This window comes from Sciurus carolinensis, chromosome 19 (assembly GCF_902686445.1).
Source record: "Sciurus carolinensis chromosome 19, mSciCar1.2, whole genome shotgun sequence".
NCBI classification, from domain to species: domain Eukaryota; kingdom Metazoa; phylum Chordata; class Mammalia; order Rodentia; family Sciuridae; genus Sciurus; species Sciurus carolinensis.
This window is the reverse complement of record NC_062231.1, coordinates 13,519,248-13,547,074: the sequence shown is the minus strand read 5'-3', so window position 1 is coordinate 13,547,074 and position 27,827 is coordinate 13,519,248. Positions and strand designations below refer to the sequence as shown.

Here is a 27,827-nt window from a genome sequence, read left to right as displayed (position 1 = left end):
ACAGACAGGAAAGTGCCAGGGAGGTGGCAAGTATAGACAGATGCCCCAGCTGCTGAGAAACCCCTGGGACTAGGAGGATGGTATAATTTCTCATCCAAACTAGGTCATTTTAGAGGATGAAGAGAGCACTACAGACAATTACAGCAGGACAAGTATTAACTGGGAAAACCAGGGCATACTGGTTACCCTTGCCAATTTCTTTTCTCTGGACGGAGGAAGAAATCAGAGGCCACTGCCTGCCACAGTGATTTTCCTAGAGCAAACTGCTGGCTTATTTGGGGAAAAGTAAAAATATAAAGGGGTCTGCCAATGGTTTGAATATGATTTGTCCCCTCTGAAACTCATGTTGGGGGTTAATCTTTTTTTGGGAGGTATTAAAAGGGTAAAAACTTAATCAGACTCTGAGGCTTAGAGGTGGGGCCTTTGGGAGATTAATTATGATTAGATAATGTCATTAGGGTGGAGGCCCCATGACTGAACACTGGTGGCTTATAAGAAGAAAGAGCAGAAGACAGATGTATACATGTTCCCTATCACTGTGTGATGGCCTGCACTGTGTGGGACTCTGCCAGCAAGGTCACCAACAGGTGTGGTCCTTTGGCCTTGAACCAGAAGTGTGACCTCAAATAAACCTCTCTTCTTTATAATTTATCCAGAGAGGATGCACTTCAGTAAGAAATAAAATACTCTAGGTTTTTAAGTTTCAAAGGTCCAACTTATACAATAAATTGGTAGAATGCAGTTGGGGAGTGCAGGTTTCTAAACATCCTGAGGAACTCAACCTTGGCATAGGCACTGACCAGATGAGTGAGCAGAAGAGATCCCATCATAACACGCTGCCCAAATTTGATGAATTTGATGTTTCATTCCAATTTGATAGATTGATTATGGTTCTGGGGATCAAAACCAGGGCCTCACACCTGCTAGGTGAGTGCTGTATACCTGCTGCTGCCCTATTTTAAAGGGAAAGAGAGTTATATAGTTAAAACCAAGGATCACTGCCAATGAGGGTGTTGAGAAACTGGTCCTTTCACCTATTACTGTTGCCATTATAAACTGCCAAAATCCTTGGAAAGCAGCAAATCAAGAAACCTCATCACTGGCAAGCAAGCCTAAAGAAATAAACCAAAACCAGATATTAAGAGGTAATGTTTACTGAGCATCTGGTACACACCAGGCTCTGCTCCCTGGGCTTTGTTGTCCTGCCCCATTTTGCCCACACAGCTCTCCTCTAAGATAGATTGTTCCTTCTCCAGTTAGTAGACAAGGCAACTGCCACAGAGATTAAGTGACCTGACTATGACTTCCCTGGAAGTCATATCACTACATATCAAAAATGGGCTTAGGACAGGACATAGCTCAGTGGTAGAGTGCTTGTCTGACATGTAAGACACTGGGTTTGCTCTCCAGCACCACAAGAACAATAACAAAAACCCTATTCATTGAAGTGTTATTTATACTGGAAGCAACCCAAACGCACAATAGGGGAATGAATAAGCTGTGATGGTATGTCCATATCCTAGCACGGAGCAACAGTGTACCACCATTAAAAATTACTGTCATCACATATAATGCAACAAAGAAAATGATTGTATAACAATATGCAATATGAAACGAGGATACAGAATTACAACAAAAAAACTGTAAAAAAAAAAAAAAAAAAAAAAAAAAACACATGGGAAACAAGACAAAGGGATCATATAAAAATCAGGGGTTGCAGGGAAGCTCAATGGAAGAGTGCCTATCTAGAATGCACAAGGCCCTGGGTCCACCCTCAGCACCATACACACAAAAGAAGTTATTTTTTCTCTGATAAAATACACATTTACTGTGGGTTCTGTGTATATGTGCTTTACATTTGCTATTTCTTAGCCCTAGAAAAGCCTCATGAAGTATCTCTCATTCCAGTTTTACAGATGAGGAGATTCAGGTACATAGATAATGTGCCCAAAGTTCAAGTGACTCTCAGTATCAGGGTAGTGACATTTTAGGCAACTATTTTACTCTGTGATTTTTCCTCACTTCTATAATGTTGGCGTACTACTTGTAGTATTTTCAAATAAATTCATAGGACATATAGGTGTGATGATGAATGTGAATGAAGCTGCAGCTGGGTTAACTTCCAAACGTGCAAACCCTTATGCTTTCATTGAAAATGAAATCTTTGAAATGAAATCTTTGAAAGGGTGAAATGTCATCTAACACTGAATTTCACAGGGCTGGCCCTGAAATGAAAGATCAGTTTGCACCACTGCTGAGCCCTAAATATTCATGTCAATTTTTGTCTTTCTATACTTTCCACAAAAAATTTCTTACAGTTTACACAGTAATTTTCCGAGATGATTGTATTTGATTGACCAAAATGTAAAAGCAAATGAATCTGAATCCTCTCCCTAGAGAAAAACTGTGTGCCATGACTAAAGGACCTAGAGAACTTGGACTTTGAGAACAAAGAAGGGCTCATTCAGCTCTGAACCCCCCAGCTCCTTGTGCATTGCCTGGCAGAGAAGGCACATGGATAAATGTCTGCTGAATTGAGTTTCTCCAACTGCTGCACAGCAGAACCTCAAGCCCAGCCACAGGGGCCCATATGCAAATGGATTGATTACTCATTTCTTCAGAACAAAGTGAATAAAATCATAGGCACAATGTGAACCAGCATCTGATCATAAGAATCAGTTTTTCTTACCTTTGGAGATCTATTTGCAACGGACTGAGAAAAACTGTTAACTTTTATTTTTTATCTACTGCTATTTTTAATTCTTGACTGTTCTACCCAGAGAACTGCCAGAATAATGCAATGGGGCAACCAAAAGAATAATTTCTCTTTGGATTTGACATGAGACAAGCTCAGAGGCTTGTAAACCATCTATAGCTCTGTGATCCAGGCATGCACCCAGCAGTCAGGGATCTAATTATAAACATGAGGGTGGGAGGTGGGTGCACAGTACCGTGGAAAGACTCTTCCAAGCCTGGCAATGTCCCAGGGTGATTTGAGTCAGCTTTTCTCAGTCAGTTTCCTTCTCTGTAAAATGGCTTTACAATCCTACTAATCGTACAACCTCACAATTACTTTCAGATTTACAGAACTAATGTATTAGAGAATGTTTTGTCAAGTAGGAAAGCAGATACTGCTGATGGTATGATTTGTGCACAGGATGGGCAAATGGGCACAGTGGTGCACACCTATAACCCAGCAACTTGGGAGGCTCAGATAGGGGGATTGCAAGTTCATGGCCAGCTTGGGTACCTTTGTGAGACACCGTCTCAAAATACAAAATAAAAAGGGTTGGAGATGTAGCTCACTGATAAAGAGACCCTGGGTCCTGGATTCAATCCCCAGTACCAAAACCAAAAAAGAAACAAACAGTATAGGCAGAGGATAGAGGACAGAGGAAGTCCTATGTTTAAGATAACTTTATTATCTTATTGGCTAACTTTCTCCTTTTTAAATTAGTCACAATACTGCTGTCATTTCAGTTCACTAACTATCTGGGTGGTTACTAAGTCCCACAAGCTGTGCTAGCTACTGGAGATAACAATAGTCTAGTCCCTCCCTCAGGAAGCAAATGACACATAATTCAGTGCAGGATTTTATGTGGTACTTCCAAGGACTGTAGTCCAAACTAGATGTTTTCTTATTGAAGTACTAGGGACTGAACCCAGGGCATCAAACATGCCATATAAGCATTCTACCATGGAGTTACATCTTGAGCCCTTTTAATTTTTTATTTTGAGACAGGGTATCACTAAGTTGCTGAGAATTTGTGATCCTCCTGCCTCAGCCTCCCCAGTTGCTGGGATTACAGGTGTGTACCACCAGGATTGGCATGTCTGTCCTGATAGCACAGCTATCCTAGTGGTTCTGAATGGTGTCTGTGGCTTTGACTGGCATTTCCCTAATACTAATAATGTTGAGCATCTTTTCATGTGCTTAGTGGCCATGTGCGTATTCTGTTTGATAAAAATGTCTATTCAAATCCTCTGCCTGTTTTTAACTTGGGTTGTTTTTATTGTAATTCTAAGAATTCTTTATATATTTTGATAGTAGTTCCTTGTCAGATATATGATTTATAAACATTTTCTTCTACTTTGTTAGTTGCTTTTTACTTTCCTGATGATATGATTTGCAGCACAAAAGTTTTGTTTCTGCTTTTGGTATACATTTTGGCATATATCTGAGAAATAATTTTTCTAACTTAAAGTCACTCTTTTAAGCTTTTTATAGATTTATCTTTTACATTTAACTCTTATATCCATGATTCATTTTGAGTAAATTTTGTGTATAGTGTGAATTAGGGATCTAACTACATTCTTTTGCAATTGAACAAAATAATATTTATTATAACAAAAATGAGTAAGCCAAGCCAGATGAAATGACACACTCCTTTCAGCCGAGCTACTTGGGAGGCTGAAGCAGGAGAATGCTAAGTTTGAGTCCAGCCTGGGCAACTTAGTGAGACCCTGTCTCAAAATAAAAAATAAAGCCAGGGCTCAGAGGTAGAACACCCTGGGTTCAATCCCCAGTACTGCTAATAAACCAAAAAAATAAAAAATAAAAAACCTAAGGCAGTTTCTCTAAGAGCCAGCCTAAAAAAAGTACTACTCAAAAGGCATCCTCAGAAATATCTCCATAGTTGTAGGAAAGATATTATACTGCACTAAGTCACATGTAGAAGAGAATGAGATAAGAATAAACTGCTGAAGTACTTAGTTATATAAATCTGAATAATTTTTCTTCTTTCTACTTTAGAGAGGTATAAAATGGAGGCCCTGGGTTCAACCCTCAGCACCAACCTCCCCCAACCCCCAAAACAACAATAAAAGACAAAAATTCCTTCCCTTCCAAAGACAAATAAACCAACCAATAAATAAAAATTTGTGTTAGATTGTGGAAAATGCTGAGGAGAAAAAAGAAAAGCAGGGAAAAACAATACGCAATATTGGGGTGGCAGGGGTGGGCAGGCAAGACTTCAGATAAGCCAGGATGGAGGCCTTTGGGTGCCCTGGTGGGAGGTGAGCCAGTAGAACCATGAGGGAAAACTGTCCCAGGTGTGAACCAGCACCCCCATCAGACAGCGAGTGGTTAATAGCAGGGTTCTGGGATCAGGCCCTCTGAGTTCAAATCACAGCTTGGCAATTACACGAGCTATGGCACCCTCAAATGTGAACAGGGAGCCATGATAGGAACCAGCTTATCTGTTGGAGGGAATGAATAAATTGACACATGCAAAGTACTAAGAGAATCCCCGACACAGTAAGTCACCCAGGAGAGTTGGACGTTGTTCATGATTCATGTCCTTTGGAAATGCTGCATTTTCAGAAATAATCAAGTGACCACACAGTCAAGTGGTCACAGAGGTTCCAGCTGAGGCCTCAACCAAAGGTCAAGTCAGCCAAGCAGACGGCAGCCTCCGAATCCTGACAGTCGCCTCCTGAATCCTCCAAGTCTCCCCACCCCCATGTCCAGAGCACCCAGTGGCACTGCTGGCAAGGTTTTGGAAGGTATGACATCATGAAATAAAATCTTAATAGCTTTCACTCCAAAGAAAAAATGTCTCTCCACTGGCTTTTACCAGATTCCAGGCAAGAGGACGTTTACTCACACTTTCGAGCACTGGCGTACATACTGATTTTTTCCCCCAAGAATTGACTGGCAACTCCCTCACTGCTCTGTTTGTTCCTAGAAGTCGGCTTGCCTGCGTTCAGACAATCTGGCATGGACAGCAGCCCATTCACTCTCCTCTCTCCCAGGACAGTGCTAGAGAAGGTGTTTTTTTTCATTCCTTAAGGACCTTAAAGGAACAGATGAACTGGGCTGTCCATCCACCTTAAATATCCTAATTTGGACAGACTTTTTTTTGTCAACATGTAACAAGTTTTCTAGTTCTGGCTGGGCTGGCAATGAACTTCAGTGGTAAAGCACTTGACTAGCATGTGTGAGGCCCTGGGTTTAATCCCTAGCACCATTCAATCAATCAGTAAATGGGTATGGTAGCACACAGCTGTAATTCTAGCTGCTTGGGGAGGCTGAGACAGGAGGATCACAAATTCAAGTCCAGTCTCAGTCTCAAAATGAAAAATAAAAAGAACTGGGCATGTAGCTCAGTGGTTAAGTGCCCCTGGATTCAAACCTAAGTACTACAGTAAATAAACAAAACGATAATAATCATTTTCTGAGCACTATCAATGAGATAAGATGTGGGGGCTTTTATATATATTATCTCACTGGAAAATTCTTTATGAGATACTTATTTCTACCTCATAAATAAGAAAATGGGGGAGGGGGGCTTGGAAAGAGTTAAGCAACTTCAGAAAGCTGGTAATAGGTCTGCCATGTAGATGAAGGACCTTGGTCAGGTAACATCCCTAGGCTTCAGTTTTCTCATCTTTGAAATGGGACAATAACACAGCAACCAAATCAAAAGGCTACTATGAGGATTATTAAACTAGTTACCACATTCAAAGTACTGGGGTAGTTCCTGGCATATAATGTTAAGTGCAACTTTCTCATGGACTTCAGTCCATGGGCTCTTCCCCTAAATGCCTCCTTGTCTTCTTTTTCACACTTTTTTTTTTTTTTTTCAGTTCACCACTGACTCACTGTGACTGCATGTGTTTACCAGTGTGAAGTTCCTTGGAGCAGAAGTTCTATCTTCAGTTCTTTAGGGTATGAGTGGCTGACTCATTTGATAAATGTTAAAACAGGATCGTTACCTAAAATTAGTCACTTTTATAGTTTGCACTTACTTAAGAAAGTTCAAGGCGAGTATTTCAAATTCATGTGGTATTCTTTTTCTGTTTACTTAAGTGCCAACTTCTAAGAATAAGTGAAGGACTAGAACGCTTTCTCCTCCCTAATTTTGCAGGCCCTTGTCCTCCACCTACTCCTTTCTCACCCATCATTTACAATAATGCTGCCATAAATAGGGGCCCCAGAGCAAAGTGACCTTTAAGTACTATATAAAATGTATGGGTTATTATTATTCATAGTAATACTGACAGATCTTGACTCTGCCAGTAACTACTGGCAGGGACTTGTCCAATTAACGAAGAGAGGCACTGTTTTCTCTATCCCCTCCTCTTTCCTTCTCCCAGGAGAAATGTTGAACTTCATAGGGAAGGGAACCCATATAATCTCTTAACTGCGAAATGAAGGAAAATGTCCGAGTTGTAAATAAAAAAGAGACTGGTTGGGTAGTTTCAATACTGGAATATTCTGAGGTCTTGGGAGATTAGGGTTTAACAAAGGGCCATAATTCTATTGATTCAAGGATCCTGGGTTCTCAGAAGCCTAGGAAAGACAGGAGGAAAATTTGCCTTTTGACACATGGCCTGAAGCAAGTCTCAAACCTGTGAAAATGACCTACTCACAGCGCCTACATCCTTTTCTACCATTATTAATGTAATTCCAACAAAACTCAGCTACAGATTCATAGCAACTTGAATGTACACTTAAGAAATCAAGAACTGGAGACAGAGCTCAGCGATTGAGCACGTGTTCAGCAAGTGTGAGGTTTTGATTCAATTCCCAGCACTAAAAGAGTCAGCAGACAGGTAAAAATAGTTCTGTCATTTTCTAGTCAATGTTTAGAATATATTAAAGAGAACTTCCAACCAGAATCCACCCACTACTATGTGGATATTATTACATGGGAGAAAAAAAATGAAGGAGTGGTAACATTGTGGGTCATACAGAGTAGTCCTGCATCTTTCCCCAAAGTCAACCTATCACAAAAGGCTTCTGTTACATCTCTTTTTTCTACATGGGAGTTTAGGGAGGGAACCACCCTAAAAAGGCACTCTCTTTTCCCACTAACTGCACATCCCGTTTATTCTGGTATGTAGTCACACTATTTTTTGCCTCTTGATGAAGGGCATGGATGCTGCCAGGTGAAGCTGGAAGCAACAAAAGGTCAAGTTTACTTCACTTCTGTTCTTTCCAGTGTTGCAAATACAGCTGCACTGTGCTAGATACATTTCAGGAAGAAGACTGAAGAATGACACCTCTGAAGTCTCTTACAGCATAATATTTCCACGAAATGTTATCTGTATTGAGATTTGGAGAGTAAATAAGCTGCTGGGTCAGGTACTTGAGGAAAAACATGTCACAAAGGACATTATTGGAACACCTGATATTTGGAATATGTATTGTCAATTTGATCAAACACTGCATCATCATCATCATCATCATCATCATCATCTAGTACTAGGGACTGAACTCAAGGGTGCTCTACTACTAAGCTATATCCTCAGCCCTTATTATTTTACTTTGAGACAGGATGTTACCAAATTGCTGAGACTGGCCTGGAACTTGAGATTCTCCTGCCTCAGCCTCTGAAATTGCTGGGATTACAGATGTGGGACACCTCAACCTGCTGCATCCATATTAAATTTCCTGAATTTGATAACTGTACTGTGGTTTGGTCTAAAGAAGACAGGATATGTATGACCTACTAACAAACAGTTCAGAAACAAACAAACAAACTAACAATACAGTGTATTTATATACAGAAAGAGCAGTGAAAGCCGGGTCCCTAGAGGAGCATTAGCACACCCCAGAATCTTGTTAGAAATACAAGGTCTTAGGCCAAACCTCAAAGCTACTAAATCGGCTATCTGTGGGTAAGGTCAGTAGTCTGTATATTTTTTAATTAATTAATTAAATATTTTTTGGCAGTACTGGGAATAAAATCTGGGGGTGCTTTACCACTGAGCTACATCCCCAGTCCTTTTTATTTTTATTTTGAAACACAGTCTTACTAAGTTGCTGAGGCTGACCTTGAACTTGCAATCCTCCTGCCTCAGCCTCCCAAATCACTGGGATTAAGGTATGCACCACCAAATCCAGTCAGTGGTCTGTTTTAATAAGCTCTCAGAGGCATACTGAGTTTGGAAACTACTGATACACAGAGAATGAGAAAACATGTAGTAAAATGTTAAAATTGGTGAATCTGGGAAAGGGGTTTAGGGAGTTTTCTTTTTCTCAAAAACTTATCTGTAGGTTTACAATCATTTCAAAAAAAAATGAGCAAAAGCAACAACCAAAATTTACTCTCATATCATATTTGGAGGGATGTGGAAAAGGAAGAAGGAGACACTGGAGGTAGAGAGGCAAATTAAGAAGTTACTGCATGCAGTTATACAGGAAGTGATGGAATTTAGAACTAAGACTGTTGCAATTCCAGTGCAAAGTAAGGAGCAAGCATTTGCATAGCCTTCAGATGACAAATCTTCTTGGAAAAGATTTGGGCACACAGGACACTAACCTGAGTAGGAGAGTCCAGCGATCTCTATGAAGAGGTCTTCCTCAGAAAAGCTTTCAGGGAGCATGAGGAAAGCAGCAGTCACAGCGCTCTTCAGATTTTTATCAAGGGCTGACCGAAGGATGACATTTTCATTCATTGCAACAATTTTCACCTGGAAAAGGCAGAACATTCAGAAGAAAAATTTTAGAAGAGGAGTATTGCTCAAGTTGCAGGTTGATACAATGTAGCCAGAACCATCCCAGACACCTACTACTGAGGACCTTGGAATTAGTTTGGTTCACATGAAATAATTACTGTTCTAATAAGTAATCCCAGAATCTCCTCTTAAGTCAAAATCAGAGAAATCATCACATAGGAAAGGATCACAATGCCAAAGAAAACAAAATTAATATTCCTTTTAAATGAGGAAACTCACCACAGGCTTTGAAAAAGAATAAATATCCTTTGGGAACATCAATATTTTTTTATTTTTTATCTCACTTTTTAAATTTTCATTTTATTTCTTTACTCAGAACTCACATCTCTTCTTGCTCACATATAACCCAGGCAGTTCATGCTTTATGATTTTTAGATACACAGATTTGGAACTCGGTTAAGGAAAATGGAAAGAAAATTAGCTACAATTGAAAAATCATGGGTTTTAAATACAGCTCTGGGCTCATATCCAGATACTTACTAACTGTGTGAGTTTGGGCAAATGACCTAACTTCTCAGAACTTAAGTCATCATTTATAAAATAGGGATAACGATTTCTATCGAGGAATTGTCACAAAGATTGAAAACAACAATAAATGTAAAGTACCCTGTGTTCAAGTACTTGCCTTGCTCAATAAAAAGGATCATTCTCCTAAATATATGGCGGAAGCAGCTGTCTTTGACTTCCTCCAAACCCATTAAATACAAAAAGAGCTCCAGTCTGTTTTGAGAGTCTCTATTTTAAAGACAGTAAGGCAGGGCTGGGAATGTAACTCAGTGGTAGAGTGTTTGCTTGGCATGTTTAAGGCCCTGGGTTCCATCCCCAGTTACAGACATACACATACACACAGACAAAATTTGCACTCTAGTTAAGAGAATATGTTTAGGTCCCAGCTTCTCCTCCTCCTAACTGTGGTGATAGACATAATTCCTAATCAATAATATGGGGTTAACAAAATCAAGCTCATAAGTGTGCTGGGAAGACCAATTGAGATATGGCACATGATACACTAGCTAAAATGAGCTTCCTTGGGCGTGCTTCGTAGTACACAAGGAATGAGTTTCTCTGGGCGAGGGGATCTCACCTTTGCTAGCATTAGCATCATGGGAGAGCTTATGAAAACACATAATAATGGGCCCCCAAACCCAAAGCTTCTAATTCAGTTGACCTGAACGAGGCTTGAAAATGTGTATCTCTAATGAGGTCTTAGGAAATGCAGAGGCTGCTTTGGGTTCAGGGACGGCTTTTTTTTTGGTACTGGGGATTGAACTAGGGTGCTTAACCAATAAGCCACATCCCCAGTCCCTTTTATTTTGAGACAGGGTCTCACTATGTTGCCGAGGCTGGCCTTGAACTTGTGATCCTCCTGCCTCAGCCTCTTGAGTCACTGGGATTACAGGCATGCACCACTGTGCCCAGCCACAAACCACATTGAGAATACTTTAAGGCATTATGTTTAGAAGTAGAATTACCAAATTACTCATCAGAATGGTTATATCAATTTGTACTCCCACCATAATCTTTTTAAAACATCAGCTATTGACTGATTTTTCTATACAAGGAAAGTCTACAAGTTTTTTTTTTTTTTTTTTTTTTTCGGTGCTGGGGATTGAACCCAGGGCCTTGTGCCTGACAGGCAAGCACTCTATGAACTGAGTTACATCCCCAGTCCCTAGAAATTCTTCTTCTTTTTTTTAAAATTGTAAACAAATGGGGTACAACTTGTTTCTCTGGTTGTACATGAAGTAGAGGAGTACCATTTGTGTAATCATACATTTACATAGGGTAATGATGTTTGATTCATTCTATTATTTTTCCTTCTCCCCCACCCCTCTCACCCCTCTTTTCCCTCTATAAAGTCCCTCCTTCCTCCATTCTTGCCTCCCTCCCACCCCCCATTATGTATCATCATCCGCTTATCAGCGAGATCATTCATTCTTTAGTTTTTTGGGATTGGCTTTATCTCACTTAGCATGATATTCCCCAATTTCATCCATTTGCCTGCAAATGCCATAATTTTATTATTCTTTATGGCTGAGTAATATTCCATTGTATCCACAGTTTCTTTATCCATTCATCAATTGAAGGACATCTAGGTTGGTTCCACAATCTGGCTATTGTGAATTGAGCAGCAATGAACATTGATGTGGCTGCATCTCTGTAGTATGCTAATTTTAAGTCCTTTGGGTATAGGCTGAGGAGTGGGATAGCTGGGTCAAATGGTGGTTCCATTCCAAGTTTTCTAAGGAATCTCCACACTGCTTTCCAGAGTGGCTGCACTAATTTGCAACCCCACCAGCAATGTATGAGTGTACCTTTTTCCCCACATCCTTGCCAGCACCTATTGTTGCTTGTATTCTTGATAATCACCATTCTAATTGGGTTGAGATGGAATCTTAGGGTGGTTTAGATTTGCATTTCTCTTATTACTAGAGACTTTGAACATTTTTTCATATATCTGTTGATTGTTTGTAGATCTTCTTCTGTGAAGTGTCTGTTCATTTCCTTAGCCCATTTGTTGATTGGGTTAATTGTATTCTTGGTGTAGAGTTTTTTGAGTTCTTTATAGATTCTGGAAATTAGTGCTCTATCTGAAGTGTGAGTGGCAAAGATTTTCTCCCACTCTGTAGGCTCTCTCTTCACATTGCTGATAGTTTCCTTTGCTGAGAGAAAGCTTTTTAGTTTGAATCTATCCCAGTTATTGATTCTTGCTTTTATTTCTTGTGCTATGGAAGTCCTGTTGAGGAAGTCTGATCCTAAGCTGACATGTTGAAGATTTGGACCTACTTTTTCTTCTATAAGATGAAGGGTCTCTGGTCTGATTCCAAGGTCCTTGATCCATTTTGAGTTGAGTTTTGTACAGGGTGACAGATAGGGGTTTAATTTCATTCAGCTGCATATGGATTTCCAGTTTTCCCAGCACCATTTGTTGAAGAGGTTATCTTTTCTCCATTGCATATTTTTGGCCCCTTTGTCTAGTATGAGAAAACTGTATCTATTTGGGTTTGTGTCCATGTCCTCTATTCTGTACCATTGATCCACCTGTCTATTTTGGTACCAATACCATGCTGCTTTTGTTACTATTGCTTTGTAGTATAGTTGAAGTTCTGGTATGGCAATACCACCTGTTTCACTCTTCCTGCTAAGGATTGCTTTAGCTATTCTGGGTCTCTTATTCTTCCAGATGAATTTCATGATTGCTTGCTCTATTTCTGTAAGGTACATCATTGGGATTTTAATTGGAATTGCATTGAATCTGTATAGCACTTTTGGTAGTATGGCCATTTTGACAATATTAATTCTGCCTATCCAAGAACACAGGAGAGATCTTTGGACTTGTATATATTTGAAATGTATCAACTGTCTCTAAACAACTTGGTATTATCGATAAATTGTCCTCCTATTCTAGAAGGCAGGGAAAAAGTTCCTTTTGTCAAATTCAAATAATGCCTGATAAATTAAAATGGCATATAAAAGGCATACTCTAACAAATTCCAAAATAAAATTTTATTAGAAAGCAAGGAAAGAGGAGAATGATGTTATTCCAAGGCACAGTTTTTTGTTGTTTAAAAAAAAGTGGCAGTACCATAATGCATATAATTAATTTATAAATCAAGCTTACTAAATTCTAACTTTTGCCTTGTGTTATCTACCTTTTTTCTAAGGGAATATTTATAAACTCACATGTGAGAGGTAAACCACTTGATTCAATATCACCTCCTCTACCCTTATAATTATGAGAACTTAATAGACCTCAATTAAGCCTCTCAGCTTGGGTGAGTTTAGTATCTCTGCAATCATCTGCAGAGTGTAAAACCAAGGAACAGCCCAGGAACAAGACTTGCCTAAGGTCGCACCATGAATCAATGGCAAAAACCAGGGCCACACCCTTATACTATGCAAATCTAAATATTTTGAGTTGTTCTCATGCATTCAGTTAGGGATGTATTCTGTTTGACTTCTTATTTTGACAGATGATTAAAACAAATACAATTTTTTTTTTTCCATATGGGAATTGAACTGGGGGCTCTACATTTACTGGGCAAGTACTCTACTACTGAGTTGCATCTCCAGTTCCTGAAATATTAAGGTCCTATAACTCCTATTTTTATTGTTGACTAACTTTCCCCAATTTTGTATTCCATATGGAATCACTGATCTAGGAGGGCACCCTCCTCCTCTTGTTGGTGGAAAAACTGAGGGCCAGAGAAATTAAAATTTTTTCTCTAAGAGAAGAAGTGGCAAAATGGACCGATCTGGGTCCAGACCCCTAATTTGTCCCCTGTGATACTGCTCTGCTTTCACATTCCTGCTCTTCATTCTTCATCCTAATTCACCAGGTCCTTCCTGATAATTCTCTCTCTCTCTCTTTTTTGTTTCTGTTTTTGTGGTTATTACAGAAACCCAGGGAAATTAAAAACTATTCTGAGATGCTAAAAATTCAAAGATGCAAATAAAATAAGTTTGGAAGATTTTTCCTAGTTAACAGAATAACCACTTGTTCTCCAAGAGAGCTGTTCTACTTAGGTTGTAAGAAATCAGTCCACTATTTAAGGGGAAGAGAGTGCAAATAAAAACATCCTTACTCAAAGGGAAAACGTGAATTCTGAAGGCTCTGCTACTGTGCTGATCTGGTTCTTCAACGAAAGGTGAACTAGGAACTTGTCTCGGCAGCACTGTTATTTGTTGTTCAGAGTGAAAAGCCAATGAACGCTTGGGGCACTGCCAGAGAGGCCTGGGAAAAGAAGAAAGTCCTCAGAGTTGTGAATAGCTGTTTGTACCTTACTGGGAATGCCCCGACCTGAACTGCATAGATAACAGTAGCACTACTGCCAGGCCACAGATCTTGACTGCAGAGAGGAAGGGGCAAAGCTTGAAGGGACTTTCAAAGGAGAGATTTGTGAGTACCTTTCAAGACAGAGAAAAAAAAAGAAAGCCACCCTTGGTCTCTATAACAGTCACGGGGAGAGACTACTTGAATTGCAAAGAGTGAAGTTTCAGTTACAAAAAAGGCAACTCTACCTAGTGGGACTCAACCATTTGCCAGAACTTTTCCATTCCAAATGGTCAAGAGGGGTGACTCTTCTAAATAGTCACTGCTTCAAGACGAAGAAGGGCGGAACACAGAGTGGGATCAAACCTTATCTACTTGCTAGACTGGGGGATCTTCAAGGACAAGAAATGTGGGGTCTTTTTATTTTTGGCATGCACAAAGAAGAAACTTAGTTGTCTTTTGAATAACTAAATAAATGGCTCAATCTTTGCATTTCAAAGGCGAGAGAATCAAATGCTGGCTCACAACAGGGAAGAGCCAAAACTAGTAAACGAGGTTTTCCAATTCCCAGTTCAGGGATCTTTTATACCATTGGCCTTTTTTCTATTAAAAATACATAAATAAATAGAGCTACAATATGGTGATAGTTACAGGACTGTAAATATACCAAAATCACTGAACTGTACACTTTAATGGTTGAATTATATGGTATGTGAACTGTATCTCAATAGAGCTATTACAAAAAACCAAAGCTTCAGTGTAGCTCAGAGGTAGAGGGGCTTGCCTAGCATGCCTGAGGCCCTAGGTTCTACCCCTAGAGCTGTGAAAGAAAAAAAGAAATGTCAAACAAAATTATCTACATGAAAAACAATGTGAAATATAAAAATCCAAAATTATGTCAGATTAATTAGGGAACTGACTTGAAGTTGCTTTAGTTTTTTTTTTTTTTTAACTTATAAAAGATTGTCTACAATGTTCAATTAAATAATTTAAATTCCATGATTCTTCACTCAGAAAATATTTGCAGTGCTTAGGATGTAGCTCAATGATGGCCTTCAGCCACACAAGGCCCTGGGTTCCACGCTCAGCCACACACACACATAGCATACACCAACTGCAAATGACTAAATGACTCAGAAATTTAAGGCTGTACTAGAAATAAACACGTGGTATCTCCTCAATTATGAGGTATGTTGCTAGTAAAGTATAACAGAAGTTTAATTTTAGACCCAACTTTTCCCAGAAATATCCATCTTTTTAACTCCTGTATATTCTTTTTAAAGACTTAACTTGCAAGAAATTGAGAAATTCTATTTCAATTTGCAAGGGCAAGTCGACTTTGGAGTTTTAGACAATATAACTTAATGCAACGTCTTTTAAAACATAAAAAAAGAATTCATACTCATTTTCATAATTTTAAAAATATTTACCCATTTTTCTTGTTGAAAATGCTACCACCCTTTCATCAGATTTGCTCAAGTTTGATTAATATTTGCTGCCACCTAGAGGGAAAAATGGTTTATTTAAAGACTGTTATCACTGAGAAGTCTGGTTAACAGTGATTTCCACAGGAGTGGAAAACTGGGGGCAGGAGTGGGATGGAGTTACTTTACCTGCTTATTAATTTCACTTGTTTAAAAGATAGTTTTTTTCTTTTTTTGTTTTTTTTGGTACCAGTGATTGAACTCAGGGGTGTTCTGAGCTACACCCCCAGTCCTTTTTATTTTGAGTGAGGGTCTTACTAAGTTGCTGAGGCTGGCCTTGAAATTGAGATCCTCCTGCCTCAGTCTTCCAGAGGGCTAGGATTCAGGTGTGAGCCACCATGCCAAGTTTAAGATAGCTTAACTTTCTTTTGCTTTTTTTCTTGTCTTCATTTTTTTGCCTCTTTTTGGAGCTTGGAATGATTGAACCCAATGCTAAGCAACATGCTCTCACACTGAGTTATGTCCCTACTAGCTCTCTAGCCTAATTTTCTAGTGTTAGAAACTTAATAAGCATGAGAGATAAACATCATTATCACTGATATTTTAGTCTCTAAATTAGTCAAGAAATGCATAGTTTTGCTTAAGGCTAAGTGTAGCTGCTATTCCTTGTCTTGGACTGCTTTTATTTTATAAAAACATAGAACATTTAGACAAATTCTGAGATCAGGCCAGGGGATATAGCTCAGTAGGTCACACACTTAGCATGTGCAAGGTCCTGGGTTCACTCCCCAAAACCAAACCAAACAAAACAAAAACGTAATTTCCAGTACTTACATTCTTAAATTTGGGGGCATTACAGGTTTCTAACACCTGTTTTTTTTTTTTTTTTAATTTAAAAAATTCCAAGCATAAAGTATAATAGAGAAAAAAAGAAGTATAATAGAGAATATTTTTCTATATGATCTCATTTTACCTCAACGTAACTGAGATAGCCAAGGATGGAGAGAAAAGAAATATCATTTTCTGAATGGTTCTGAAGAGCCAGGAATTTCAGAACCCTTGTCCACAGATGAAAACATACCAAGGTGTGAGGGACTCTATCAGTAGCACAGGGTCACAGATTAGGAAGTGTCAGAGCTGGGATCCTAACCTTAGCTCTGTCAGATTCTAAACCGCCTGTGTGCTTCCCAGCATTATCACTCTACTTCCAATTTTCAACACCTTATGGCACTGGCAGGGTAAGTACTATTATCCCTATTCTACACATGAATTGACTGACATTTAGAAAGATAAAACCAGTTGCTTGAGTTCATATAAACTGCTAATAAGTGGTAGGAATGAATATGACCTTAGATTTATAATTCCACATTCATTTATCATCTTTTTTTTTTTGCGGTGCTGGACATTGAACCCAGGGCCTTGTGCTTTCCAGGCAAGCACTCTACCAACTGAGCTATATCCCCAGTCCCTCATTTATCTTCTTATCAATAACACATTTTATAAATTAAAAAACACTTAGAAGTAAAATGAATATTTATATATTTTCAATTGCATTTATTTGCTTAATTACGAGTTTTACCTGTTTTCCAGTCTAGGAATGAGAAGTTCATCTATAGATATATGAAATTATTTCAGTAGGCCTACTCTTTCTGGATGTTAAAAAACAAAAAATTATGTATGGGCTGAGGGTGTAGCTCAGTGGTGGAGCACCTGCCTAGCATGTGTGAGGCCCTGGGCTCCATCTCCAGCACCACAAAAACAAAACATAATGAAAAAGCACCTTGCAAATTCTCTTGTTTTCCGGACACAAGAAAACTTTTTCTATTTAGGGTTATTTATGGATTATAGTGATTTGGTAGTTTGCTCTGAAACAAAATTACATTTTCTTTTCTCCCTACTTAATCATCTCTCCAAAATTTTAAAATTTACTGGGAAATATTCTTATTTTATGGTAATACAGTTATTTCCTTAGGTTCAATAAGAATCTGTTTTTCTTGGGTGGGGGGATACAGCTCAGTGGTAGGACACTTGCCTAGTATGTGCTGGTTTGATCCTCAGCACTGCCAAAATAATAATAGTAAGTGTAAGTTTTTACCAAAGGAAAAATTACATAAATTCACATATCTGAAGGGTTTGGCTTGATAAATTTTTACATATTTATTACATATGTACCATGCTCAAGTATTTCTGCATATTTTAATGAGTTATACTATTAATTATTTTCTTTTTCTTTTTGGGTACTAGGGGTTGAACTCAGGGGCACTCAACCACTGAGCCACATCCCCGTTTCTATTTTGTATTTTACTTAGAGACAGGGTCTCGCTGAATTGCTCAGCACCTTATTGCTGAGGCTGGCTTTGAACTCATGATCCTCCTGTCTCAGCCTTCTGAGCCATTGGGATTACAGGGTGTGCCACCGTGCCTGGCTTTTTCTATTTTTTTATTGGTGCATATTATTTAATTTCATTGTGATATATACATATATAAATAAAATGTCATTTGGTCACTTTCATTCCCTAGCATCTCCTACTCCCCTTATCTACTTCCTCTACCTTGGTGGTCTCCCTTCTAATTTCATGGCATCCTTTTGGTTTCATCCCTTTGGCTTTCACACATGAGAGAATACATATCTCTGGTTTTCACATATGATACTTTAATCTGTGAGTCTCACTTATTTCACTCAAAATTATGGTCTCTGTTTCAATCCATTTTTCTGCAAATGACAGAATTTTATTCTTCTTTAGGAAGGGTTTTATTCTTTCTGAATAAAATTCCATTTACATTATTAAATTTTAAGACCAGGTACAAAGCAAGAGCATCTTGACAGCCTATAGACACCAATAAAGAAAATTTTCTGACACAAACCAAATGAACTATGACTGGAGGACTCTCTAATTTTTCCCATAGCTCACTATAAAAGAAGGAAGGGGGTCGCTGTTATGGGAGATACCTGAGAACAACCCATCTGCTATTTTTGGAACCTAAGACCCTTGGTCAATATAATGAAAATTTTCCTTGGGAGGTGTGTGAGATTGACGACTGTGACTAGTTAGCATAGTACTGGGGATTGAACTCAGGGGCACTTAACCACTGAGCTCCATCCCCAGCACTTTTTATTTTTTATTTTGAGACAGGGTCTTGCTAAGTTGTCCCAGCTGTTCTCAAACTTGTGATTCTCCTGCCTTAGCCTCCTGAGTTATGTGCATTCAAGGTGTGTGCCATTGCACCTGGCTCACATAGTTCTTAAAACTAGGAAAAGAAACTTTCTCAGAAAATAGACCATATATTTGAAAAAAAAAAAAAGAGAGAAAACATGATAGCTGGAAACACTTTTTAAAGGTTCAAGTTCCTTCCCACTTCTTTGTTCCTGTTTGTTTTTATCAAAGCCCTGGAGAAGCCAAAATCACACAGTCTCTCCTCGGAGTATCTCCAGTGAGGTAAGAAAGTAGTGACAGGACATTACCATTGGCCTCAGGAGGATAAAACAGGGTCCAGAATATCACTCCACCCTAGAATGACAGCTTGGCTCATTCATTTACTCAACAGTTACTGACTGCTTTCTGTGTGACAAGCACTGTCCTACAGGCACTGTCTCTTTAGGGAAACAAAAGTAGACAAAAGAGTACCTCCATGGCACTGAGGTTCTAGAAGAAAAGATGACGGGGATAGTACTGACAGAGGTGCCACTAAGACACTGGACACCTCCTCTGCCATCTTCCTCCAGCCCAAATGGACTGACCCTGTACCTGAGAGCAGGGACAGCAGTGTGGGCATATGACAATCTGTCTTTTACTGTCAGCATCTGACACGCATGGGGCTTTTTCCTTCACACCAACCACTTCTCCAACTTTTTGGATACCAGTTGTGTGTCTTACAATACAATTCAATTTTTTTAAAAATATTTTTTTTTAGTTGTAGATGACACAATACCTTTATTTCATTCATTTATTTTTACGTGGTGCTGAGGATGGAACCCAGTGCCTCACACATGCTAGGCAAGTGCGGTAGTCACAATCCCAGTCCCACAATTTAATTTTGATATTATCCACCTTGAGCTACATAGAGATCCCATAGGTTAGGGGCTTAATTCCACAAGACTAAGTAGCTGTAAATTGGGGAGTTTCCACAACTCCTTACTCTGGGTTGATAATTTGTTATCAGGGCTCACAGAACTCAGGAAAGCACTTTACTTACTATCATCAATTTATTCTAAAGTATCCAACTCAGGATCAGCTTAATAGAGTGATGCAGGGGTTGGGGATGTAGCGCAGTGGTAGAGCACTTAACATGTGCAAGACCCTAGGTTTGACACCAAGCATATGAAGAAGGAGAAAGAGGAAGAGAAGAGGAGGAGGGAGAGAGGAAAGATGAGGAAGGAGGGAGGAGGGGGAAGGAATAGGAAGAAGATAAGGAGGAGGGAGGAAGGGGAGGAAGAGGAGGAGAAGAAAGAAGGGGAAGGAAGAAGGGAGAAGAGGAGGAGGAGGAGAAAGGAAGAGGAAAAGAAGAAGAAAGAAGAGGAAGGAGGAGGAGGAAGAGAAGGAGGAGGAGCAGCAGCAGCAACAACAACAACAACACAGGGTGAGGTATTGTTGGGTGGGACTGGGAACTGAGCTCTGCGCCCTCTCTAAGGGTACCATCCTCCCAGCACCTCAATATGTTCATCAACATGGAAATTCTTGGAACTCTGTCATGGAGGGTTTTTATGGTGGTTCCACTACCTAGGCATGACTGATTAATTCACTGCCTTTAGGAGTAACTCAGTCTCTAGCCCTCTTCCCTTCCCAGAGGTGGGGGTGCGGGGGTGGGCAGAAAGGGAGCTCAGGATGAAAGGTTTAACCCACTAAGCACATTGGTGGTCCTCTGGTAACCAGCCCCTATCCTGAAGCTCTCTAGGGGCCCATCAGGAGTCACCTGGGAAGGCTGGGGATGGGGCTCAGAGGTTCAGTGCTTGCTCAATATGCATATACATGAGGCTCTGGGTTCAATCCCCAGCATAGGCAGAAGGAAAAGAAAAAAAAAAGTTACCTCATTAGCATGAACTCAGGTATGGTTGAAAGGGACTTATTATTCCTACCACTCAGGAATTCCAAAGCTTGTAGGAGCTCTGTGCCAGAAGCCAGGGGCAAAAACCAATCATATATATTTCTTATTATATCACAATATCAGAGTAATATCTGGACATTGGTAATAATTTTATAGGGAGTAGGAGGAATCTAACAGGCATTTCCATTTCCTGGAGTTCCATCTCATTGTAATCACAAGGATCAAAGTCAAGTAAGGATCAGAGGCACCCTGATTATGGCAGCCTAAAAAAACACACACTCACCGGTTTTTGGAGGCGTCCAGCAACATATAAGTTATTCCAGTTGAGAAGATCTTCAATCAGAAGACTAGTGCTAATAACCCCGTATTTGATAAGCTGAAAAAGGAAAGAAATGGGTGAGAAAAAAAGCAAAATATCAGGTTGTTGCTTATGCAAGTACAGAATATAAGGAAATAGATCAAAATCTGGACCAGAGTAGGACCTTGATTTCCAAAATTACTCAAAATGCCTTCCATGTGAACACCCACATCTCCACCAAAACCCTTGAGAGGTTTAATGTCCAAAACTGAACTGGAAGTCAGGTATGGTTCAAAGTATAGTTCAAGGTACATGAGGTGAGCTGACCACAAACTTAGGTCAAACTTAGTGACGTTAAAGGCAGAATGGCTCTTGGACACCACTGGTCCATAACACAGTCTATTCTGCAAAAATCAAAACAAAAAACAAAACAAAACAAAAAAAACTGGTCCTTTCCACAGGTTTGAGAAATGTTGATTTAGTTAATGTTCTCCATCTGAGGAACAAAAAGTTGAGGCCCGAGAGAATAAAAGAAACACCCAAAGTGGCAACAGTAGTAGCAGAGTTAAAACTAGGTCCTAGAGCCAGGCACAGTAGTATGTATCTAGAGACCCAGATATTTTGGAGGCTGAGGCAGGAGGATTGCTTGAGCCAGTACTATAGGACCAGCCTGAATAATACAAGAGACCGTGTCCCCTCTAAAACAAAATAAGGGCTGGGAATATACTCAGTGGTGCTTGCCTAGCATGCATGTGTCCTTGGGTTCCATCTGCAGTACCACAAAGACAAACAAATAAACTAGATCCTAGAACTTCAGTTCCAATGTTCTTTCATTGCAAAGTACCAGAAAGTTTCTTCAATTAAAAATTTTCACTGATATCCTTTACATGGTGAATTTATCTGTTGCTGTTGACTCTGAAAGGCTTATAGTTACAAAGCCACATCCCCAAATGAAACCTCTTTATCAGTGCTAAACACATGGAATTATAGTCAAGTCAATTTCCATAATAATTTGTATAAACCTGAATGTAGATTTCCCAGGTTACAGAGTTTGATTTGTGTCAACAAATACCTTCAGATTCACTTTACTCAACTTTGGTATCCAAATAGCCTTCTCAGGTTGCACATATCTACAAAGTATCTAAAGAATTTCAATTACAATGTACAGCCTCCTTGGTATACAATTTTGCCTAAATCTTTAGTTACTGAAGCTTGTAATATTGTTTGAAAATTACTAATTAGAGATAGGCTCAGCATAACATTAATTATGCATAAAAAACAAGAGTTATGTGTTTTGCATGTATAAGTGGAAGTAGAAGGTTGTGCTGAATAACTACCTACCTTTTCCCTCCACTAGGTCACAGGACTGCAGAAATCATTCTTGCTACAAGCAAGTAAGAGATGGGAGGCAGTGGAAACAGCAAGGGTCTGGAAGTCAAGGAACCTGACACTAACTAGGTCCTGACCTTATAGAAGGCGTTTCCTCTCTTTAAACCTTCATTTCCTCATCTGCAAGATGCAGGTGTAGCTATGTGTACACTTAGAACCCCAGCTACACAGGAGGCTCAGGCAGGAGAATTACAAGACTGAGGCCAGTCTGGGCAATCCAGCAAGAAAATGTTTCAAAATAAAAATTTTAAAGGGGTTGGGGGGATAGGGTTGTGGCTCAGTGGCAGAGTGCTAGCCTGGCATATGTGAGGCACTGGGTTTGATTCTCAGCACCACATATAAACAAATGAATGAAATAAAGGTCTATCAACATCTAAAAAAAATTTTTTTTTTAAAAAGGGGTGGGGATGTTGCTCAGTGGTAGAGTACCTCTGAGTTCAAACCTCAGTACCACATAAAAGAAAAAAGAAAAGAAAAAAAAGCAGGGGAAGCAGGATAGAACCTCAACCAGAAAAGCAAATAGATGGCCCTAAGGGTTTACAGACATCACCAGTCAATCACAGCATTCATTCCTCAGCCAAGTTCAGCTAGGTCTTCAAATCTTCTCAAGTCAGTACTCCAGTCACTTACTAGGTCCTGCCCTTTAATGCATGCTTCTTTGACCAGTTGCATAAGCATCACCAGTGAGCTTGTAAAATATGCAGAATCTCAGGTTCCATCTCAGACTATCTGAATCAGAATATGCATTTCAACAAGATCCCCATGTGATCCATATGCCTGTAAGTTTGCTCTAAAATCAGCAGCAGTGCTAGCCCAGCAAGGAAAGCCCACACCTCATTCCTAACCCAGTTAATGTACAGGAGGCATCTGAGTTAGATCCCCACTGGTCTTCACAGGTCTGCTTAGCTTTTGGCAGTCCTCTTAAGATATTGGGATGCTTCATTTGGTTTGCTTTTTTTTTTTTTTTTTTTTTTTAGGTAGTGCTATAGCTAGGGATCAAACTCAGGGCCTCATACCTGCTAGGCCAGCATTCTACTGAGCTACAGACCAAGCCTCTGGGGTGCTTCATCTAAAAGAAGATAGGCAAGGGTCCCTGATGTCAGACAATCCCTCTTTGGGGACCCTTCCTCTCCAACACCCTACTCTTGAATTCCACCCACCTGCTGATACTGATAGGTTCCTGCCTATCATTTGGCCCCACAGACTCCCAGCCCCACTTGATGCCCTCTTCATTTCCAACTTCTTTCTGGGGGTGTCTGCTCCTCCTTCCAGATAAGATTAATCTCCACCTTGATCTTAAACAGGACTGTCTATTCCTTTCATTGCCCAAAACAGTAGTTCTCAAAGTGTGGTTCCCAGACCTGAAGTTTCAATCATTTGGAAGCTTGTTAGAAAAACAAATTATCTAGCCCCAACCCAGACCTACTGAATCAAAAACTTGGGGTGGATCCCTGCAATTGGATGTATAATAGATTAAAACTTGAGAGCCAAAGGCCAAAAAATAAAGCAAATGACATTCAATCACCTTCTCACTCTGCAATCATGGTTGAAGGGGAGATGAAGACTCCAGTGTCTGCTCTGTCCCTGGGTTCAGGACATCCAGCAGGGGTGTGACCCTTTCCTGCCTGCACAAACATACATATTTCACTGGTGCTCTATTAACAAAGTTAATAGAGCCCAAGTTAAGACAAAGGCCCAAAGTCACTTACCCTACCATCACATGTGATCAATGGATTGTAGTAAACTCCAGCACCATAGTTATTCTGGACAGATGTGATAACCTTGGGCCCTAAAACTTTTAGAAAAGAGTAGTGGCTCCAATTCTTTTTCAGGTTTTCTGAATGCCATGCAACAGGGTCATCTACTGTGAACACAAAATCCAGCATTGCATTCTGTAAGGAAAAGAGAATTAATTCATTAATTCCTAGAAAAGTGGCTAGACAGAATAGAAACCTCCCAAATACTGTGCTATTATGATTAACAGTCAGAAGATCTAGGGTCATCATCAGAAACTAAGTTAGTCAGTCTCTGGAAGCAATGTGAGCTTTGTTTTATCAAAACAAATACTGATTAAACATATATTATGTCAGTACTTTATATGTAATATATACAGTAACTCATTTTATCTTCAAAACAATCCCACAAGGTAAGCATGCTATTATTCCAATTTTATAGGAAAGGAAACCAATGTTCAGGATAAGTATTGTGCCCAGGCACACAGAGCTAGTGAGCTGTAGACCTAAGTAGTATGATAACAAATTCTGTGTGCTGAATAATTATACTACATTGTCTTTCTCTTAACTGCAGTTAAATAAATGTGTTCCACTTTTCTTTCAGATAAGATTACAAGGACAAACTCTACTAAGTAGTATATAAAAGGAAATAAGTTATTAACTAACTACTAATAAAGAAACTATGAGTTCTGATAGGTCCTAGGGTAGAAGAGCTCAGTCTACTGGAGAGAGTAGACAAATTGACTTGATAAAGGAATGTGTCATGTACTAACGTCACTGAAGAGTCGGGGCAGATCCCCAGTGGCTCGGGAGGCTGAGACAGGACTGCAGGTCCAAAGTCAGTCTCAGCAACTTAGTGAGGCTGTAAGTAACCTAGTGAATCCCTGTCTCAAAATAAAAAAATAAAAAGGGCTGGGGATGTGACTCAGTGGTTAAGTACCCTTGAGTTCAATCACTGGTACAAAAAAAACAAAAAAAAAAAGCAGAGATTTTTCTAGGGGACCCAAGTATGTGTCTTAAAGAAGGCATGCAAGGGAAACGGGGTTGTTGGAAGGACTTGGGGAAGTATGGAGAAGGAAGAGAGTCATGTACAGGAAACTGCTTCTACGGATAGGAGACAGGCATGCTCTGGACCTGCAGTTTGATAGTGCCAGAACAAAACATACTGCTGTTGTGTGAGATGTGACCAGAAAGAGAGGCTGTTTGTTGTGCTAGAAAACTTTCCTGCAAAAGAACTGACTGGAGAGACGAGATAAAGGATAAGGGAAATCTGATAGGTGTAAAATTCCAGGTGAGTACCAAAAAGGTATGAGCTGAGGCACTGAGGGGAGGGACTGGTTTGGAAGAGATTTAGTGTTGGAATATACAAGCCTTGTTAACATGAATGAGGGAAAGGGAAGAATCTTTTCTTGGAGGGAATTCCAGTTCTACTCAAAGGAAAACCTTCACTGAAAAATGATGAGGAGGCTACAGGAGACTAAAGGATGCTCTGGGTTTCCCCCAGTGTGATCCACAAACCACTGGTGATATTTAAGATGTGAGGAAGACATGGATAAACATGATTTTAAAAAAAAAATCTATAATTATGTAAAAGTATATTAGAAAAAGTAATTAGGCCATACTATCCTGTAATTTCTCATATAATTTCAAATGCTGCCAATTTAAAGAAAAACATTGTAACAGCATAGACAGGAAATCCAGGCTACAGATAGCCTCACCAGGAAGTGAATAGGCAAACTAACCAGAAGGCAAATTACAGCCAAGTATCCAAGTCCCAGAATCCCTATTGCAATTTTCACACTGAATTCTGTAAATCACAAATGAAAACGATATTGCTGTTGTGCTCAGCCAACTCTGAAGAGTAACAATGTTTAGTCCCCACTAGACACTTGTTAAATGTGCTGAGCGTGAGTACACATACGTTGGCCACCACTAACTGTTGTCATTAGTTACCTTCACGGTACCTGCCCTGACCCTACAGACAATTCATCAGTTTTCTTTAAGTCAGAGGATTATTTCGTATTTTCTCCTACAGTTACGGACAGGATTCTCAAACTTGGCTGCACACTAGAATCACCAGGGAAGTTTCTTAAATTCCTGAAGCCCAAGCGTCATTCTAGATGAATTAAAGCAGAAATCTCAGGTGGAACCCAGGCATTGGTTATTTTTTAAAGTTCCCTAGAAAATTCCAATGTAGAGTCAAGGCTGAAAACACTGAATTAGTACCTAGCAACTATCTCTTTGTCTTTCTTCCACCTTGCCTATGCAACAGTTTTTCCCTACGCCTAACTGCAGTTCCAGCTCTAGACCCAAATGGACTCCTAAATTATTCTTCAAAACTCAGCTCACGTTATCGTAATACTAAGAATACTTCTCAACGATCTGCATCCTCCTAAGTGACGCTTGGAGTGCGCAGAGCCCACAGGTCACTCTAGGGTTCTGAAGGGATCGAACGCACGAAGGGACTCGTGAGAACAAGCGGATCTCGGACAATGGGGCTGACCGGAGGAGTCGCATGGGGAAGGTCCGGTCTCTGGGGCCGGGCTCACCTTCTGGTCTGAATTGGGACCCGCCTGGCGGTATACCCCGGAGCCGTAGGCGAAAGCCAGGCTCAGTTCCTCGGGGAAATGAGACAGGATCTTGCGGAAGGCCACCCCCGAACTGTGCAGCGCCTGAAGCGCCATGGGCCAGAGGCTGAGAGAAACCGAGGACCCTTGGCGGAGCGGGATGAAGGAACACGGTAGCAGGGACAAAGGGTTAAGGGCGAGGAAATGGAAGTTGGGGACCCGATCAAACGAATGAAGGCTGAGTGGAGAGGAGGGACTTCAAAGACTCGTACGGAGTTGGAGCAGTCAGTCAGAACCCAAGGCAAGAGGTGCACCCGGTTAGCCTCAGGTGGGCGGCGGTCACGCAGGCTCAGCTTCCGTTCCTGGCCCCGCCCCCCACGCACAAGAGACGGCGTTCTCCGGTGTTTGCGGACACAAGGGCTCTGCAGAGACCCCTGGTGGTCGGAGGAGCGCTCTGCAGGCCTGGTTTGAGCAACTTGAACAAATAAGCGCGGGTCTCAGGGCGGATGGGGGTCGCAGGTGAATGTCGGCTAACGAAACCAATCTTGAGTCTAAAGAATCTTCCGTAACTTTCTCCTCAAGCCACAGTTTAAGAAATGGTTAAAAAATCGTGTGTGTCGAAGACTTCTTAAAATGAAGATATGTAGAATTATGCTCATATGTAGAATTAACTAGTTAAGTGCCATTTATGCATTAACAATATTATGCAACCATCATCTCTTTGTGATTTTATATTGAAGGATTTTTTTTTTTTTTCGTGTTGGGGAGAGGTTCTAGGGATTGAACCCACGGGTATTTAGTCACTGAGTTACATCCCCAGCGCTTTTTTAATTAATTAATTAATTTTTTATTTTGAGACAGGGGCTCACTAAGTTGCTTAGTTGCTGAGGCAGGCCTCGAATTTATGATCCTTCCACCTACGCCTCCCAAGTAACTGGGATTACAGGCGGGTGCCAGGTGCCCAGCTTGAAGGGGATTTTGAAGGTTTAGAAAAAAACAATTTAAAAAATACGCCTAAACTCCACCATCTGGAGATTAAAAACTGTTAATATTTGGCTGTGACTTCTTCCCATTAAAGCCCTTTTCAAATCCCATGATGGATATGAAAATGCTTCATAAATGGAAAAGTACTGT

The 27,827-nt window shown here is 40.1% G+C and overlaps 1 protein-coding gene across 6 annotated transcripts in view; it reads right to left on the bottom strand.

The window, feature by feature from the left end:
• Tamm41 (TAM41 mitochondrial translocator assembly and maintenance homolog) overlaps positions 1 to 27,039 on the bottom strand; it is a 48,679-nt gene extending 21,640 nt beyond the window's left edge. For 3 of the 6 annotated variants that reach the window (XM_047534885.1, XM_047534889.1, XM_047534887.1), the window contains exons 1-4: positions 26,676 to 27,039; positions 24,103 to 24,285; positions 20,990 to 21,082; positions 9,270 to 9,420 (exon numbers count right to left, since the gene is read on the bottom strand). In XM_047534885.1, the coding sequence (XP_047390841.1) occupies positions 9,270 to 9,420; positions 20,990 to 21,082; positions 24,103 to 24,285; positions 26,676 to 26,810 (562 nt within the window). In that variant the 5' untranslated portion in view covers positions 26,811 to 27,039. Of the gene's footprint in view, positions 1 to 9,269; positions 9,421 to 14,051; positions 14,178 to 20,989; positions 21,083 to 23,918; positions 24,019 to 24,102; positions 24,286 to 26,675 lie in introns of those variants that run through there. The other 3 variants (XM_047534886.1, XM_047534890.1, XM_047534891.1) reach the window with 3 other exon arrangements.
• Between the last annotated feature and the right edge of the window lie 788 nt (positions 27,040 to 27,827).